The sequence below is a fragment of the Babylonia areolata genome, chromosome 34 (genome assembly GCF_041734735.1).
Source record: "Babylonia areolata isolate BAREFJ2019XMU chromosome 34, ASM4173473v1, whole genome shotgun sequence".
Taxonomy (NCBI): Eukaryota; Metazoa; Mollusca; class Gastropoda; order Neogastropoda; family Buccinidae; genus Babylonia; species Babylonia areolata.
Window position 1 is genome coordinate 22,755,005 of NC_134909.1, and position 17,865 is coordinate 22,772,869.

At 40.8% G+C, this 17,865-nt stretch overlaps 1 protein-coding gene across 2 annotated transcripts in view; it reads right to left on the minus strand.

The window, feature by feature from the left end:
* Positions 1–17,249, minus strand: part of LOC143277505 (uncharacterized) — a 39,739-nt gene extending 22,490 nt beyond the window's left edge. Inside the window, exons 1-2 of one of the 2 annotated variants that reach the window (XM_076582357.1) lie at positions 17,181–17,249; positions 13,098–13,171 (exon numbers count right to left, since the gene is read on the minus strand). In XM_076582357.1, the coding sequence (XP_076438472.1) occupies positions 13,098–13,171; position 17,181 (75 nt within the window). In that variant the 5' untranslated portion in view covers positions 17,182–17,249. Of the gene's footprint in view, positions 1–13,097; positions 13,172–16,523; positions 16,655–17,180 lie in introns of those variants that run through there. The other variant, XM_076582358.1, reaches the window with a different exon arrangement.
* Between the last annotated feature and the right edge of the window lie 616 nt (positions 17,250–17,865).

Here is a 17,865-nt window from a genome sequence, read left to right on the forward strand (position 1 = left end):
AAAGCCAACACATACAAGTATTCCGATGACATGCCGGCATGCCCGTACAACAAATATTCACATGAACACCGGTGAAAAAACAAACAGAAACAGCGCTGACACCAGTGAGAACAACAGACAGAAACACAGAGCAAAGGATTACAAATATTCCCCAGCTTAAAAACACTGCTCCTTTTCTTTTTCTTTCTTTTTTTCGATTTTATTATGTTTTCTTTTTCTATCTTATTATGTTATTTCACTGTTAAAAACTAATACAAGATACAATGAAAATGAGAGAGACAAGAAAACAACAACAACAGAGAACCTGTTGGATAAAATGCTGAAGAATATTCATGAACCTTTGGGCCATCCTTGTAAAGGGATTTATATATAAACAAGATGATTTTGTTTGAAAAAAACCCAACAAAAACCCCACTAAAAACCCCACCGCACCAGAGGGCGCACATATGTATGAACATGGAGACATGAAAACACACATCAAATCTCAACGGGGGACACGGAAACAGCAAGACATGCCTTTCACAAATACCAAACGAAAAGAAAACAAAAACCAAATGTCGCAATTTTATAAAATAAACTTTGTAAAGGAACTCAGTGTGGAAAAGTACAGAAACTCACAGACCAAACAAATTTTTTTTTTTTTTTTTTTAATTTGCTTCAACTTGCACTATCACAATCCTCATGAAACAAAATTTGTTTCACAGTTTCTCTCTCTCTCTCTCTTTCTTTCGCACACACATACACACACACACACACAGAGTTCTGTTCATTTTAGTTTTTTCATAAGGCGTCATTATGTATGGACTAATCCATATACGCTACACCCCCCATCTGCTAAGCAGATGCCTGACCAACAGCGTAACTCAAAGCACTTAGTCAGGCCTTGAAAAAATAACAATATTTGTATTTGTATTTCTTTTTATCACAACAGATTTCTCTGTGTGAAATTCGGGCTCCTCTCCCCAGGGAGAGCGCGTCACTACACTACTGTGTGCAGTTTTATTTTTTTTCCTATCGCAGTGGATTTTTCGACAGAATTTTGCCAGGAACAACCTCTTTGTTGCTGTGGGTTCTTTTACGTGCGCTAAGTGCATGCTGCACACAGGACCTCGGTTTATCATCTCATCTGAATGACTAGCGTCCAGACCACCACTCACGGTCTAACGGAGGGGGAGAAAATATCAGCGGCTGAGCCGTGATTCGAACCAGCATGCTCAGATTCTCTCGCTTCCTAGGCGGACGCGTTACCTCTAGGCCATCACTCCACTCCACTATACAATAAATAGTAACAATAATTATTTTCATTATTATAATAATAAATATGTATAAACACAAAACAAAACAAAAACATCGAACAATAGAACAGGGAAAGATAAGTTGAAGGCACAAGACTGAACTCCTAATGTGAGCACCCCCCTCAACCCCCCCCCACCCCCTACGCACACACCAGATATCTTTTTGGAAATGTAATGACAAGAACTGATCCTCTCCTGCACAATTTGTACACTGCAGCTCCCGTGTTCATCCCTACAGATCCATGAGTGCACTTTAATGTTTTTACCCACCCCACACTGTTTAAGCACCCATCATGCCTTTCACAGGGCTGTGCATGATGGGTATGTCTATGTCTTTATAACCCATCTAAAGGGTGGAGATTTTTCCGATCTCCCAGGTCAACATATGTGCAGACCTGCTAGTGCCTGAACCCCCTTCGTGTGTATGCGCACGCAGAAGATCAAATACGCACGTTAAAGATCTTGTAATCCATGTCAGCGTTCAGTGGGTTATGGAAACAAGAATAAACCCAGCATGCACACCCCCAAAAACGGAGTATGACTGTCTACATGGCGGAGTAAATAAAAACTGTCATACACGTAAAATGTTACATGTCTGTCTGAGTGTGTATGCGTGTGCGTCTGAAATGTGATTGAATGTCACAGGAAACCAATGATGAGCGCCCAGTGGCAGCCGTCAGTCAGCTCTACCCAGGTAGGTAGCCTGTGGTGCAAATGTCCCCGTGTATGTAAAGCGCTTAGAGCTTGGTCTCTGACCGAGGATAGGCGCTATATAAGTATCCACATCAATCAATCAATCAATCTAACAGTTAACACATGGGTGGGGGGAGAGACTGAATTCTGTATTAGTATTATTATTTAAAAGTTTGTGGCTGGGGTCTAGGAGCTGCTAAAATGCAGAAACAACAACAACAACAACAAAAGGGAGGTTCTTCAGGCCCAAAGGACAACCACCTGCCATGATGCCACTCCTCACCCAGACCCTAACATGTCAACACTTATTTCCAGCTATCTATGGATCGGACAGATTTTGTAATATTATTCATTTGTGAACCACAACATCCGAAATATCAATACAGATTCATTCTCTCTTTATGAATGCATTCATATATTCTTCTTCTTCTGCGTTTGTGGACTGCAATTCACACATTCATTTGTATATGTACAAGTCAGCTTTTAAATGTACCACAGTTTTTTGGGGTTTTTTTTTTTATTTTTTTTTTTACCCAGCCATGTACTGATGCTGGCAGTTGGCCATTCTCCATTTTCAGGGGACACAATTCTATTTATCTCTTTATCTGTCTATCTATGTTTCTTTCTAATAATTTATATATGGAACAAACTCGGGGACACACAGAGACAAACCAAGTAGCATACAGAAAATAAGAAGACCCTGCTACAGAGAAAGAAGAGAAAAGAATGACAGAGAAAAATTGTAATACTTCATAAATAATCTTTTCTTTTTTTTTTAAATGGAAAAAGGTCCTTTGGTAATGGAATATTGGAATATAAAACTACCACACACACACACAAAAAAGGGGGGGAAAATCCCCCCCCCCCCTTTTTTTTATAATTATTTTTTATTGAACAACTTTTCTTTAAAGAAACAGAAAACTTTAGGGGGGGGGGGGGGGGGGGGGGGGGGGAAGAGAGAGAGAGAGTGAGACAACTCAAGCGACGACTGACTGATTTCAGCAAAAATTTATACTGTAGATTTCTAGCTGTCACTCATTCCAGGAATAATGATGCTGAATTTTCTATTCCCAACTCTTCCCTGAAGCCCCCCACCCCACCCCCACACATCCTACACAACCTTATCCCCCTCTCCCCTCCCACCCCACCCAACCTCCCTCTCCCTCCCTAACCTCCAACAAGCCCCTCCCTCCTCTCCTCCCACTTGTTTTTCTTTTCTTCCTTCTTCGTTTTTCGTCTGTCTTCTTCTTCTCCTCCAACCAACTTTGCCAGTTCCAGCAGATTCAAACCTGCCCTCAGTCCCCTCTCTTCAGGGTTCTGCCCCATCAAATGCATATTTCCAATGTATGTATGTACATAGGGACTTTCAGTGTAAGCCTTTCGCTGGGTTGGTTATTGTCCATTATGCATGCAGATGGCACAACTGGCACTACTTGTCTCCCCCTCCCTTCCACCACCACTGCTGCCGCTGCCGCTGCCGCCCCAGCCACACAACCAGCACAGCAGGAGATCTGAGCCTCCTCATTTGCAAATCAGCTCATTAGTATTCATGAGGCCCACGTGAAGTGGCTGGACTGGAAAGGGGCATGAAAAGCACCATTCATTGCCCCGTCGCCAGTCAATAAGGGGTAGGGGGGGAGGGCGGGAGGGAGGGGACGGCCCAGTCATTTACATACCAACCCGCCTTCTCCCTCTTTCTTTCTTTCTCTCTACTGCTCTCTCAGGCTCTCTCTCTCTATATTATATGTACAGTTGTTTTTTGTTGTTTTTTCCATCAAAATTCCCAGAGAACCTTTTCTCATCGCTTGTTAGCTGGCTTATCTTGACTGGTTTTTTTTCTTTTCTTTTCTTTTTTTTCCCCTGGAATAGTGTGTGTGTGTGTGTGTGTGTGTGTGTGTGTGTGTGTCTGTGTGTGTCTGTGGTGTGCAAGTGTGTGTGTGTGTGTGTGTGTGTGTGTGTGTGTGTGTGTGTGTGTGTGTGTGAGGTGTGCAAGTGCAGGAATTTGTGTGACTGCAGATGTGTGTGTGTGTTTGTGTGTGTGTGTGTGCGAATGCAGGTGCGTGTGAGTGCATGCATGCATATGTATATGACTGTGCGTATGCACATATGTGTGTGTGTGTGTGTGTGTGTGTGTGTGTGTGTGTGTGTGTGTGTGTGTGTGTGTGTGGAGTGTCCCTGTGTGTCTGAACATGTGTGTGTGTGTGTGTGTGTGTGTGTGTGTGTGTGTGTGTGGAGTGTCCCTGTGTGTCTGAACATGTGTGTGTCTGCATACCGAGGGGATCCTAAAATGAACGCCAACCTGACAACATCATCCTTAAAATTCAAATTCTCTTCCCCTCTTCATCTGGCCCACCCACACCCCCACACTCTACCCCTCCTATCTCACCCCCACCCCCCACTCCCCTTTCTTTAAAAACCACCCAGCTATGAAACTATGACGTCTTCCCATCCTCACACTCTCACATCACTCCGTACCGGAGTCGATACTTACAGGCATGAAGATGAATATATACAACTTCTATCGGAGTATTATATGGTATCTCATTTGTGACCTTTCTTATTCCATCAGCACTGCGAAATTATCACAAACGCGAATGGCAGCAACATGTTTCATTTGAAGTTTCACGAAGATTGACGAAGGCACCAGCCATGAGTGTTAATATTCAGTTCAGCTCATTTACCATTCATGCCAGTGTTCATGCCATGTCACAGTGGGGTGTGTGTGTGTGTGTGTGTGTGTGTGTGTGTGTGTGTGTGTGTGTGTGTGTGCATATTTTGAAGGCTACGATTATGCATAACACTAACAGAATATGTAATGACTGTATAGCCAAGATATAAAAATAAATAAATAAAACTTTTAAAAAACTCAGGTAGCTCTACAGTGGTTAGGTATTACAGTGTGTGTCTGTTTGTCAGTCTCTGCATGTAGAATGTGTATATTTGCCTATGTCTTCCCCCTTGTTGACTGCAAGTGCAATATGTGAATGTGCCCTTCAAGTTTCATTCAAGACTGCACTTCGAAACAAAAAAGTCTAAACCAACGATCCAAACAATATTTCTAAAATAAATAAACACAATCTTCCAAACCAACAATCCTAACAATATCATAACAAACAAACACAATCTTTTAGCTGTATGATGTTTTCCAGTTCACAAGGTAATGTAAGCTGACAGTCACAAACCTGTCCCTATCCTTGCGTCTTTGACTTTAAGCAACACACTCCTCTTTCCCCCGAAAATGGAGTATGGGTGCCTAAATGTCAGCAGGGCAAAGAGTAACACATGTAAATGTAAATTCCTTGTTATGTTTTTGTTGTTGTTGTTGTTGTTATATGCACAGAATAAAAATCTGAACAAACTCTTTCTGAACAAACATTTTACATGCCATTCAAATTGAAACAATACATGAGAGGCAAGCAATTGTTTGCTGATGGTTGTTTTTTTTCCTGTTACTGTACAATTTATGAATTATTCTTCACTCAACAAGTTTGTTGTTTTTTCTACATGATTTTTTTTTTAATTTTTTTTTTTTTTAATGCCATATAAATATTCATTCATTTATGGGTGACAGTGCGTGTGAGATCTGCCCAAGGAAGCTGCTCTAGTGCACAATCCCCGTTGGGTTTTTTTTTATGGAGTTTTTATTCATCTATGCACATCTACAATGACATGCACACCATGAATATATTCATGAGCCGAGAGCTGAGGAATTCTTTTTCTTTTTTTTTTCTTTATTTTCCCCTGGCTTATGTCAGTTACAAACTTGTCAAAAGTCAAACCAAGATATGCGAAGACAAGGAAGGCATAAAATTCACTTTTGTAATTAATATTAAATCTACGTGTTTTAAGTATACATTCACACACACACACACACACTGTGATTATCCCGAACATCATGGCTTTTTCAAAGCACTGAGAGAAGGCTGGTTCTTCCAATTAATACAAGCCAGGTACTCATGTCTTCACCCTTCGACTCCCAGAACTGGATGTACTTTTTCAATAACAAAAAACAAACAAAAAAACCCCTAAAAAAAAAAAATATATATATATATATTATATATATATATATATATATATATATATATATAAACCTGCTCCCCCCCCCACCCCAAAGCTTAAAAGTATACTGTAAAAGTATATGTAATGTATGCTTTATTACAGGAAAATGAACCGAGGACATAATTATTATGTTCTATCCTGACAGGATGAGAAGACAGAAGATAACTAAGATTTAAAAAACAAAAACAAAAAAACAAACAATAAAAAATAAAGTATATCATTGCCATGGGTTCTTTTTCGGTGCGCCAAGTGCGTGCTGCACACTGCACCTGGGGTTTATCATCTCGTCCAAATGACTAGACATTCATTCTGATTTTGACCTGGTTTATCATCCCATCCAAACTTGGAAGAAAGAAAGTGAGAGAGCGGGAATTGAACCCAGACCCTCACAGACACTGTACTGGCTGATGACTCGTCTTATCCATTTTGCCACCTTCCTGCCAGAGGAAGCACCTTCCTCCTCAGTTAACTCACTCAGTACGGCCAGTCCTCTCTTCTCCTCTACACAGACCCCTCGGATGTCCAGTGGGTGTCTGAATGACCCAACCGGCCTTTAGCTTCCGTCGTCAGAATTGTGGTACAAGTTCTTTGTCAACATTCACGTCTTCAGTATAAGAGCCTTCCGCTTGCAATATTTTGATGATGGTAATTGGGGTGAAACGCTGTTAACGTCGTCTCTTTTGCCGTTCGTATGGAAAGAGTTAAAAGAGGTTACAGGTATAAGGTCCCAGAGCCCCTTTTTGACCATGAAGGCAGTGAATTCATATTCACAGTGTCCAGGGCTCGGCACAGGGAGGCCGGGCCCAATCCTCTCTTTTAACTCTTTCCATACGAACGGCGAAAGAGACGACGTTAACAGCGTTTCACCCCAATTACCATCATCAAAATACTGCAAGCGGAAGGCTCTTATACTGAAGACGTGAATGTTGACAAAGAATACCACAATTCTGACGACGGAAGTTAAAGCTTGGGTCATTCAGACACCCACTGGACATCCGAGGGGTCTGTGTAGAGGAGAAGAGAGGACTGGCCGTACTGAGTGAGTTAACCATTCTTACTTTGCCCCGACCAAAGTCAGGTACCCACTCACACCTGACAGCGGTGAGGAAAACTGGAGCAAAGTGCCTTTCCCAAGGGCACAACACCTAACTGAAAAGAGACCTCGAACTCTGGTCACCGCTGAACACACTGGGCCAGAAATCCAATGCCTAACCCGTTCTGTCATGGCGACCAGCTTTCATGCCATGCGTGATACAGGGTGAAACAACATATCAAGCAACACAGCTCAGTTTTCAATCTACAACATATTTTTCCCAGTCAGTTTTGACACCTGTGTGAATGTCACACTGAATGGAGACCTCATTCGTGACCACTCAACGTAATAAGTTTCTTCAGTGAAACACTTCCAACTCTTCTTGTCAAACAGGATGAAATAGCACATCAACTTAATCAAGAAACACGTCTCGGTTTTCAACCCACAACACGCGTTTTCCATTTAGTTTGGACTCCTCTGTGAATGTCATACTGAATGAAATAGGCTCAGTCATGACCACTAAACATAATAATTTTCTTCAGTGAAATGCTTAACTTCAGCCACAGCAACTCAGTCTTTCTTGTCAAACAGGATAAAATAGCACATCAACTTAATCAAGAAACACGTCTCGGTTTTCAACCCACAACACGCATTTTCCATTCAGTTTTGACTCCTCTGTAAATGTCACACTTAATGAAATAGGCTTAATCATGACCACTAAACAGAATAATTTTCTTCAGTGAAATGCTTAACTTCAGCCACAGCGACTCCGTCTTTCTTGTCAAACAGGGTGAAATAACATATCAACTAATCAAGCAACACATCTCAGTTCTCAACCCACAACACGCATTTTCTATTCAGTTTTGACTCCTATGTGAGTGTCACACTGAATGAAAAAGATCTCATTCATGACCACTTAACATATTTATTCTTCAGCGAAATGCGAATTCTGCCACAGTGACTCTAACTGTCTTGTCAAACAGGATGCAATAACATTAAAAAAATATTAAAAAAACAAAAAAACAACAACAAAAAAATGTCTGTTTTCAACCTACAACACACATTTTCCATTCAGTTTTGATTCCTATGTGAATGTCATAATGAATGGAAAAGACCCCAGTCATTCATGATTATATATATATATACTTTTCTTCAGCGAAAGATCACCCCTTGACATTACTTTTAACACACAAACATGTCGCCTTGCCTCACAACCAACTGGCCTCACAACTTCCTTCACTGATTCGCCAAAATGCACTCACGTGCTCTCAGAGACCAAGACAAAGACAGAAAATTCCAATTCCCTTCAAATACAAATTTCATTTGTTGCACGAATCTTTCATGACGGGTGCAGTCATATTTTTCATTTCTCATGAACTTGTTCCCCGATCCGTTTATCACAAGACAGGATCAGAACTGGGCTGAAGAGAAGAAGAGGGGTGTACACACACACTGGCGTGCACAGCCTTACGCATGGCTGAGTTTCTTTTTCCATTGAAACAGTGTATTATTCAGTGCAGCCTTTCAAAGGCAGGTAATTATTAAAGGACGTCAAAGAACACACCATGCATGAGGAATGAAGCCTGTGTGCACAGTCATTTTGCTTTCTCCAACAGTTTTCTTTTAGAAACCAGTTTCACAGGAAAACTGTACAAATAATTAGAGAATTATATATTAACATAGTTCAGCATTTAAAACTATGATTTTTTTTTTTGATTTTTTTTTTTTTTTTTAGCAGCATCTAAAACTATGTTCTTTCACACACACACACAGAGTGATATATGATGATTACCAGTATTAAACATGATGTTCTCTCCCTCTCTCTCTCTCTCTCTCACACACGCAAGTACAGATAGTAGCCCCTGTGTTTTTTGTTGTTTTTTCGTTTTTCTTTGAACAAAATCTTCTTATCTTGTCTTGATGCAAGATGAATTTTATTTCATTATTATTCTTTTTTGTTCTTTTTTTTTTAATAGATTCACTGTATCATTTCATTTTATGTTATGCAACACGTACATACATGTAAACTTTTTTTTGGGGGGTGGTGGTGGTGGAGGGGGGAGTGGTGGGGGGCCTAAGGGGTAGAGCTCTTCTTCTTCACCAGCTTTTTAATTTTTAATGTTGATCCATGCACATGGCGTGTATTTCTATTCATTCTTGTCAGGCCTTGTGTGTAAAATGAATCCCCTTGAGGTGAAAAAAAAGCAGGTGCAAATCATCAAGAAAACCCACCACCATGCCCACTCAAGCAAACATGCAATTTATACACATTAACAAGTTAAACTTCTTTAGCAAAGCCCAAAGGACATAATTCATTTCCCTATCAACAGACAAAATTCTATCAAAAGAAACATGTATATATCTGAGGTAATGGATTTAAATTTTAATATGAGATAACGGACTTAAATTTTAACAGTGTCCCCTTCTGATTAAGCAGAAAAATGTCCAGAGCTCTGAAACAACATAGTAACACTAACAGCCACTTCACTGACTTAACATTCTGCACAGTTGGGAAACAAGAATCACCCTAACAACGTTAACTCACGAAGAAACTGTTCCCGCACCACACCCACTGCGACACCAGGAAACACTTTTTCAGTGAAAGGGTCACCAAGACATGGAACAGTCTCCCAGACGAAGTGGTCCTGGCATCGTCGGTGAATGCCTTCAAGAACAGACTGGATGTCTACTGGAAGAACAAGCCAGACAAGTACAATCCGTCTTGCCAATAAGCCACGCATGCAAAGTTTAGTACGTACAACTGACGACCCACACAGAGCGATGAACAGGTCTTCAAGACCTAAAACATCGTACAGTTCAAGTTCAAGTTCAAGTTAAAAAGAACAGATTTGTTCTCAGCATCACTGGTTCCCACTTTATCACTGACCATCAGTAAATCCAGGAATAAACAAAACCAACGAGGAGGATGAAGACTTTGAATAAAGTATCTGCAGTGAAGAAAGCTAGCTACCAGCAAGAAGGTACTGACAGTGACTTGGATTCAGAGGTAGGATGTATACACGACAAGAGGAGAGGGGTCAGTGGATCAAGTACAGTGAGTTTCAGTTACTTTATATTTTGTTATTTTTGTATGATTTTATTCCCCAACCCTAACAAATGGGCCATCTGTAGGGGGAAAAGCAAGGAAGAAAACTTTTCTCCCGAGTGAGTTAAAGGTGCCACAGCCTTTTTACAGCCAATGGAGCAGTGAGTCCATGCCCACTGTGTCCAGGGCCTAGCACAGGAAGGCAGTGAATTCATATCCACTGTGTCCAGGGCTGGGCACAGGAAGGCAGTAAATTCATATCCACTGTGTCCAGGGCTGGGCACAGGAAGGCAGTGAATTCATACCCACGGTGTCCAGGGCCTAGCACAGGAAGGCAGTGAATTCATATCCACAGTGTCCAGGGCCTAGCACAGGAAGGCAGGGCCAAGTCCTCTCCTTCCACCACTTCAACCTTCCCTGACCAGTCAGGTTCCCTTTCACACCTGGGTGGAGAGAGGAAATCAACGTGAACAGCTTTTCCCAAGGACACAGCACCACATGCCCAAACCAAGCCTGGAACTCTGATCACTGGTGAACACTGGATCACAAGTCCAACGCCTAACTGATTCTGCCACGGAACCTCTGATGCAGAGGTAGATGTCGTGTAACTATGGTGATCTAATGTGGAGGTACACATGGTGTAACTATCAATGGTGATCTAATGTAGAGGTAAACAAGATCTAACTATGGTGATCAAATGTGGAAGTTGACGTGACGTAACTATGGTGATCTAATGTAGAGGTAGACAAGATGTAACTATGGTGAGCTAATATGGAGGCAGACAAGATGTAACTAAGGTGATCTAATGTAGAGGTAGATAAGATGTAACTAAGGTGATGTAATGTTGAGGTAGACAAGATGTAACTAAGGTGATCTAATGTAGAGGTAGATAAGATGTAACTAAGGTGATGTAATGTAGAGGTAGATAAGATGTAACTAAGGTGATCTAATGTAGAGGTAGACATGATGTAACTAAGGTGATCTAATGTAGAGGTAGACATGATGTAAGTATGGTGATCTAATGTAGAGGTAAACAAGATGCAACTATGGTGATGTAATGTTGAGGTTGAAAAGATGTAACTAAGGTGATCTAATGTAGAGGTAGACAAGATGTAACTACGGTGATCTAATGTAGAGGTAGACAAGATGTAACTACAGTGATCTAATGTAGAGGTAGACATGATGTAACTACTGTGATCTAATGTAGAGGTAGACAAGATGTAACTATGGTGATCTAATGTAGAGGTAGACATGATGTAACTACTGTGGCCTGATGTGGAGGTAGACAAGATGGAACTATGGTGATCTAACGTGCAGGTAGAGAAGATATGACTATGGTGATGTAATGTAGAGGTAGACAAGATGTAACTACGGTGATGTAATATAGAGGTAGACAAGATGTAGCTAAGGCAATCTAATGTAGAGGTAGACAAGATGTAACTATGGTGATCTTATGTGGAGGAAGGCAAGATGTAACTAAGGCAATCTAATGTAGAGGTAGACAAGATGTAACTAAGATGATCTAATGTAGAGGTAGACAAAATGTAACTAAGGTCATCTAATGTTGAGGTAGACAAGATGTAACTAAGGTGATCTGATGTAGAGGTAGACAAGATGTAACTAAGGTGATCTGATGTAGAGGTAGACAAGATGTAACTAAGGTGATCTGATGTAGAGGTAGACAAGATGTAACTAAGAGATATAATGTAGAGGTAGACAAGATGGTGATCTAATGTAGAGGTAGACAAGATGTAACTACTGAGATCTAATGTAGAGGTAGAAAATATGTAAATTTTTTTGTAACTAAGTGATCGAATGTGGAGGCATACAAGATGTAACTCAGGTGATCTAATGTAGAGGTAGACAAGATGTAAAGTATGTGATCTAATGTAGACAAGATGTAAAGTAGGTGATCTAATGTAGAGGTAGACAAGATGTAAAGCAGGTGATCTAATGTAGAGGTAGACAAGATGTAATGTAGGTGATCTAATGTAGAGGTAGACAAGATGTAAAGTAGGTGATCTAATGCAGAGGTAGACAAGACGTAACTAAGGCAAACTAATGAAGAAGTCAAGATGTAACTCAGGTCATCTAATGCAGAGGCAGACAAGATGTAAAGTTGGTGATCTAACGCAGAGGAAGACAAGATGTAAAGTAGGTCAAGGTGACCTAATATAGAGGTGGTGGTGGTGTGTCCATCGAGATCGATGATGACCATCGTTGTCATCCAGATGGGGGATGGGGGATGGGGGGAATGAAGGATGAAAGGTCATTTAGGATGACTGATGACTTGCGCGATGAGTTTGTTTAAAGTGAAGAGGAGTTGCGCAACGTCGACCTCACTCTCTCGTCCGGGTCCACCAATTTCCAGTGGCAAGACTAAGTCGAGACGACTGGAGGATGAGCACGGATGCAGTGGATGACCAAGATATCCTTTTGGTGTCTCATCTTGCTCTCTGCACTCCACAGTGCGTTGCTGTAACCGCCTTCCTCTCCGTTGAACCGATAGGTTTCTTCCGCAGATTCTGCCGGATCCAGACTTCGCATACATGGGTAGACACACCCCGGGGGCCAACTGCGTGTGGCATGCACACAGCACGGTGGAGCTAGATGGCCGTCGGTGGCTCTCCTGAGCCGACGCCCTTTTATGGATCTCCATAAGGGTGTCTAGCCACCCGCCTCACCAGTCCCAGAAGGGAGTGGTGGGAGTGCCGGTTTAGTCGTCGGCAACCCAACCCTGAACAGGTTGTACTGGATTACAGGTTACCAGTAGCAGATCTAATGACCTGACCTGACAAGAAATATAGCGGTAGACAAGATGCAAAGTAGGTGATCTAATATAGCGGTAGACAAGATGCAAAGCAGATGATCTAATACAGAGGTAGACGAGATGCAAAGTAGGTGATCTAATATAGAGGTAGACAAGATGCAACAAAGGTAAACACAAGGTGCTAATCACTCTGTCACTTACTGATTTCACAGAGGAAGAAGCTGCCGACTCTGCTGACCCGTCACTCTGAAGTGCTTCGCTGTTCATGTTGTTCACTGTAATACAGAAACTGCTGTTAAAACTGAGAACACAGCAAACTGTACTTTGTCACACACCTTCCTGGAGGTCTAGTGCAATACAAATCAATCGATCAATCAATCAATGAATATACGAATAACATTAACAGAGGGGGACAAAAGGATAGATAACTGCCCCCACCCCTATAAGCCCTTAAGTGAAAAAAACATTCTCAGGAGCAAAAAAAAAAAAAAAAAAAAAAAAAAGAAATCTAAACAAGCAACAGTCACGAAAATTCAATCCTCTGTCTATCCCTGTCAGGTGGGTTTTGTGTGAAACAGAGGATGTAAAGCTAAAACAACTGAAAAAAAAATCACTTGAGTCTATTCAAATATGCATTAAGTAACACATACCAGCTTTGTGGTGACACTACTGTATAAAACAAGGCTGAAATAAGACCTCAAATCACTTCAAGAATCACGAGTCATGATCAAAAACACAGTCCAACAAAAGAATATGGAACAGAAAATAAAGGAGCTTCATTCAAAATCAAAGATTATAAATCTTGTAATTTTCAACAGCAATGTTTGTGACATTGACTTCCAACCTCTCTGACTTCAGAAAGAATTCATATTCTGGTCATAACCAGTCACTGTACACTGTATCATGACCACTGGGGAGAATAATCACCCACACTTCCAGTCTCTGACTTCAGGAATAATTCATATTCTGGTCATAACCAATCACTGTACATTGTATCATGACCACTGGGGAGAATAATCACCCACACTTCCAGTCTCTGACTTCAGGAATAATTCATATTCTGGTCCTAACCAATCACTGTACATTGTATCATGACCACTGGGGAGAATAGTCACCCACACTTCCAGTCTCTGACTTCAGGAATAATTCGTATTCTGGTCATAACCAATCACTGTACATAGCATCATTATTATGACCACTGGGGAGAATAGTCACCCACACTTCCAGTCAGTCTACATTTCTTTCCATTATCCCATTCATGACTTTGGACAGTAAATCCTAAGCTTGACTCTGCTGGCATTTTGCAGTCCTTATCTACATTAAAAATTTCAATCACAATACAACGTTCAATGAAGACAGAATTCAAGATTTTATTTCTCTTACTGAATCTGCAAGCTTTTTTCCCCCCTCTCTTTTCTTTTCTTTTAATCAACACACCATGTTGTAACCTTGACCTATGATCTTGAATTTTAACAGGGGTCATAAGTCTCTCACCATGGCCAGCCATTACTAAGCCCAATGAAAACTGGAACAAGGTGTTACTTCTACAGTTTACTGTGCCCACAGCCATTTTTTTTCTCTCCCTCCAACAGGATGACACTGACCTCCCATCATGCTATATCAGTATATAATAATAATAATAATAATAATAATAATGGTATTTGTATAGCGCTAAATCTTGTGCATAAACAAATCAAAGCGCTTTCGCACCAGTCATTCTCACGCAAGCATAACTCTAAAACTGAAAAAAACTAAAAAGACAAGGAAGAGGCAGGGAAGGGAGGCTACTTTGGGAAGAGGTGGGTTTTAAGGCCAGACTTGAAAGAGCTGAGTGTGGAGACTTGACGAAGCGAAAGAGGAAGTTCATTCCAATTGCAAGGTCCAGAGACAGAGAAAGAACGGTGGCCAACAGTCGAGAGTTTGAATCTGGGTATATGTAAGTGGAGTGGATCCGAAGCTGATCGTAGTGAGCGAGATGGAGTGTAGAGGTGAAGGCAGGCACAGAGATAGGAAGGGGCTGATTTGTGAATACATTTGTAGCATAGAGTGCTGATCTTGTACTTTATTCGGTGTGAGACAGGGAGCCAGTGGAGATGTTGCAAAAGAGGAGTGGTGTGCTCAGATCTTTTCTTTCTGAGGACGAGTCGGGCAGCAGAATTTTGTATGCGCTGAAGGGACTGAATGGATGAAGCAGGCAAACCAGACAATAGAGAGTTACAGTAGTCAAGGCGAGAGAGAATGAGAGAAACGACAAGTCTAGATGTTGCGTCAGTGGACAGATATTTCCGGATGGAACTGATGCGCCGCAGTTGATAGTAGCAGGATTGACATGTCTGATTGATAAATGTTTGCATGGACAGTGTGTTGTCAAGGACAACGCCGAGGTTCCTGACTGAAGTGGACAGAGGGATGGATGTACTGCCAAGTTTGATTGTATTAGTTGTAATGGAAGAGAGTTTTTGTTTAGTTCCTATGATCATTGCTTCAGTTTTGTCCGCGTTCAATTGTAACTTATTTAGAGTCATCCAATTTTGAATATCCAGGAAGCAGTTAGATGTTTCTTGCAAGAGCGACAACAGTTTTTCAGGTCATTATTATTGGTCAAAATATTTGTTTTGTTATATCTATATGTCTTCAAAAATGTGATGACTGGAACTGTCTTACACATATATTCTGCAAATCCTGTTAACTGTCTCACTCATAACCATAATCTGAAAACTCTACAAATTCCATTATAAAATCATACTAACCACTATCAGTACAACTGTATCACAGCTAATACGATTAGTGTTTTGACTTGACTTTGGATGCCTAACAAATGATGTTACAGTAAATGTAAACTGATTCACTGAAACTTCAGAAACAAATTCAAGCAAACACACACACACAAAAAAAAGAAATATAAACCTGTGACTACACTGATTAATGTAAGTAACCCTGTTTCTTTTACTTAAGTCTAAGCTGCATTAAAATGGATTTTTTAGTTTTTATTTATTTTTTTATTTTTTTATAAGAAAGGAAAACAATGATAATAGGAATGACTAACTATGTGTGTGTGTGTGTGTGTGTGTGTGTGTGTGTGTGTGTGTGTGTGTTGTCTTGTCTATAATCCTGTAGTAATCCCTAAACAGGGCAACAATCCACAATTGGGGGGTGCGCTCTCGATGACTGATGTATGTGTGCGACCGTTAAGCCCCCTAGTTCAGTCAGGGGAACCCGGGCCCCACACAGCATCAGTCCAAGAAAGAAAGAAAGAAAAACACGCAAACATCCCTTATACTGAGTTATAGTCTACAGAATCTTCACAATGATGAAGGCGGTAGTCAAGGGAAAGAAGAAGAAGAAGGCAGAGAGAGAGACAGAGAGAGAGAGAGAGAAGAAGAAGAAGAAGAAGTTGAAGAGGAAGAAGAAAGCGATGCTCATGATGCCTATCCAAAACCTGTGAACAGTCTTGATTCTTGCATTCAGTTAATAATACTATAATAATAGGCCTATTTTGTTTAGAAAGCGGAACGGAAACACCACAATCCATGGTTGAAGATGACGGGAATAAACAGGTCGCATCCGACAATTAGGTTCCCCTCAATTTAGAAAATAAATAAATAAATTCATTTTTTAAACAATCACTTGATCATTGTCGAGGCTGTCTCCGCAGAAAGGCCCACGTCAAGCCATGAAACGTGCAACATTCTGAAGATTTTACACGAATTTCGTTGTTTGGAATCCAAAATCAACACTAGCAGATGCTACTTAATCACACAGATTGAATATAAACAGCGGCTGGTAAGTTCACGCGCCACGCGATGCAAATTAAACACGTGCTGATTGTTGTCCATTTCTGTGTCTGCCTTGACCTCGTTTGCATGCATACTGTACAGCAATCAACAAACCTCACTTGCACAAATGCATTCGACTCCTCTATATTTACAAACACTGCCGTACAAAGCTTTCCGAACACGTGTCTTGATATATGTCAACTTACAATCCAAATTTAATATTGTTTCTGCAATCAACGATTTGGTAATTATGTTTAACAGTAATCTAATCAATTATGCTAACATTAAATTATGAATATGTAAGATACAGCCCACCTCTCTTCTCATTTGGTAACTCGGCCATTTTGAATAATAATTTTCCGGAACATGCCGGAAACTAATCAGAAAACAAAAAGCACGTACCTATGCAATATTGACAGCATGTATCAACAAAGAGACATCAAAACTGCAAACGATGTCTAATGAAATTTCAACTAAAATAAAATCCAAGTCGGTAAAGCACACTTACTAACTTCTTGACTGTTTCGTTGACATCGAAATCGACGCTTGCCCTAGGACTCCGACAGCCTGTCATTATTATTGGTCAAAATATTTGTTTTGTTTTAATCAAATTTTAAAACCTATGTCTTATTGACCGGTACTAAACGAACTATTTGCGGTGCTTAGGTTGTTCACATGGGCTAATGCTTAGATAAATTTCATCTTTTTTTCTGTCTTTTTTTTTTTTTAATCACATTCATTCTGGTTTGAAATAAGCATTCTGACTATATGGACAGCGGCTGATGTTCGTGTATTTTGAGGCAAGTGACAAACTGATTAAAGTGAAACAGGACTGCATATGCACATTCACACACAAGCGCACACGCGCACTTGCGCGCACGTGCACGCACACATACACTGACGCACGCACGCACGCACACACACACACACACACACACACACACACACCGCACACACACACATACACAAACACACTCACACACATATGAACCAGTGGGCTTTTTAAGTGAATGACTGTTATTACTGTGCCATGTAGACTTCTTTTTTGGGGGGGAGGGGGGTGGGGGGGGCAGGGGGGGAGGTGGAGGGGGTGTGTGAGGTTTGTTCTTGTTTTCAATCATAATCAACCAAAATCTATATTTTAAAGTGTAAAGTAATGCACATGGGAAGAAAAAACCCAGAAAACAAATACC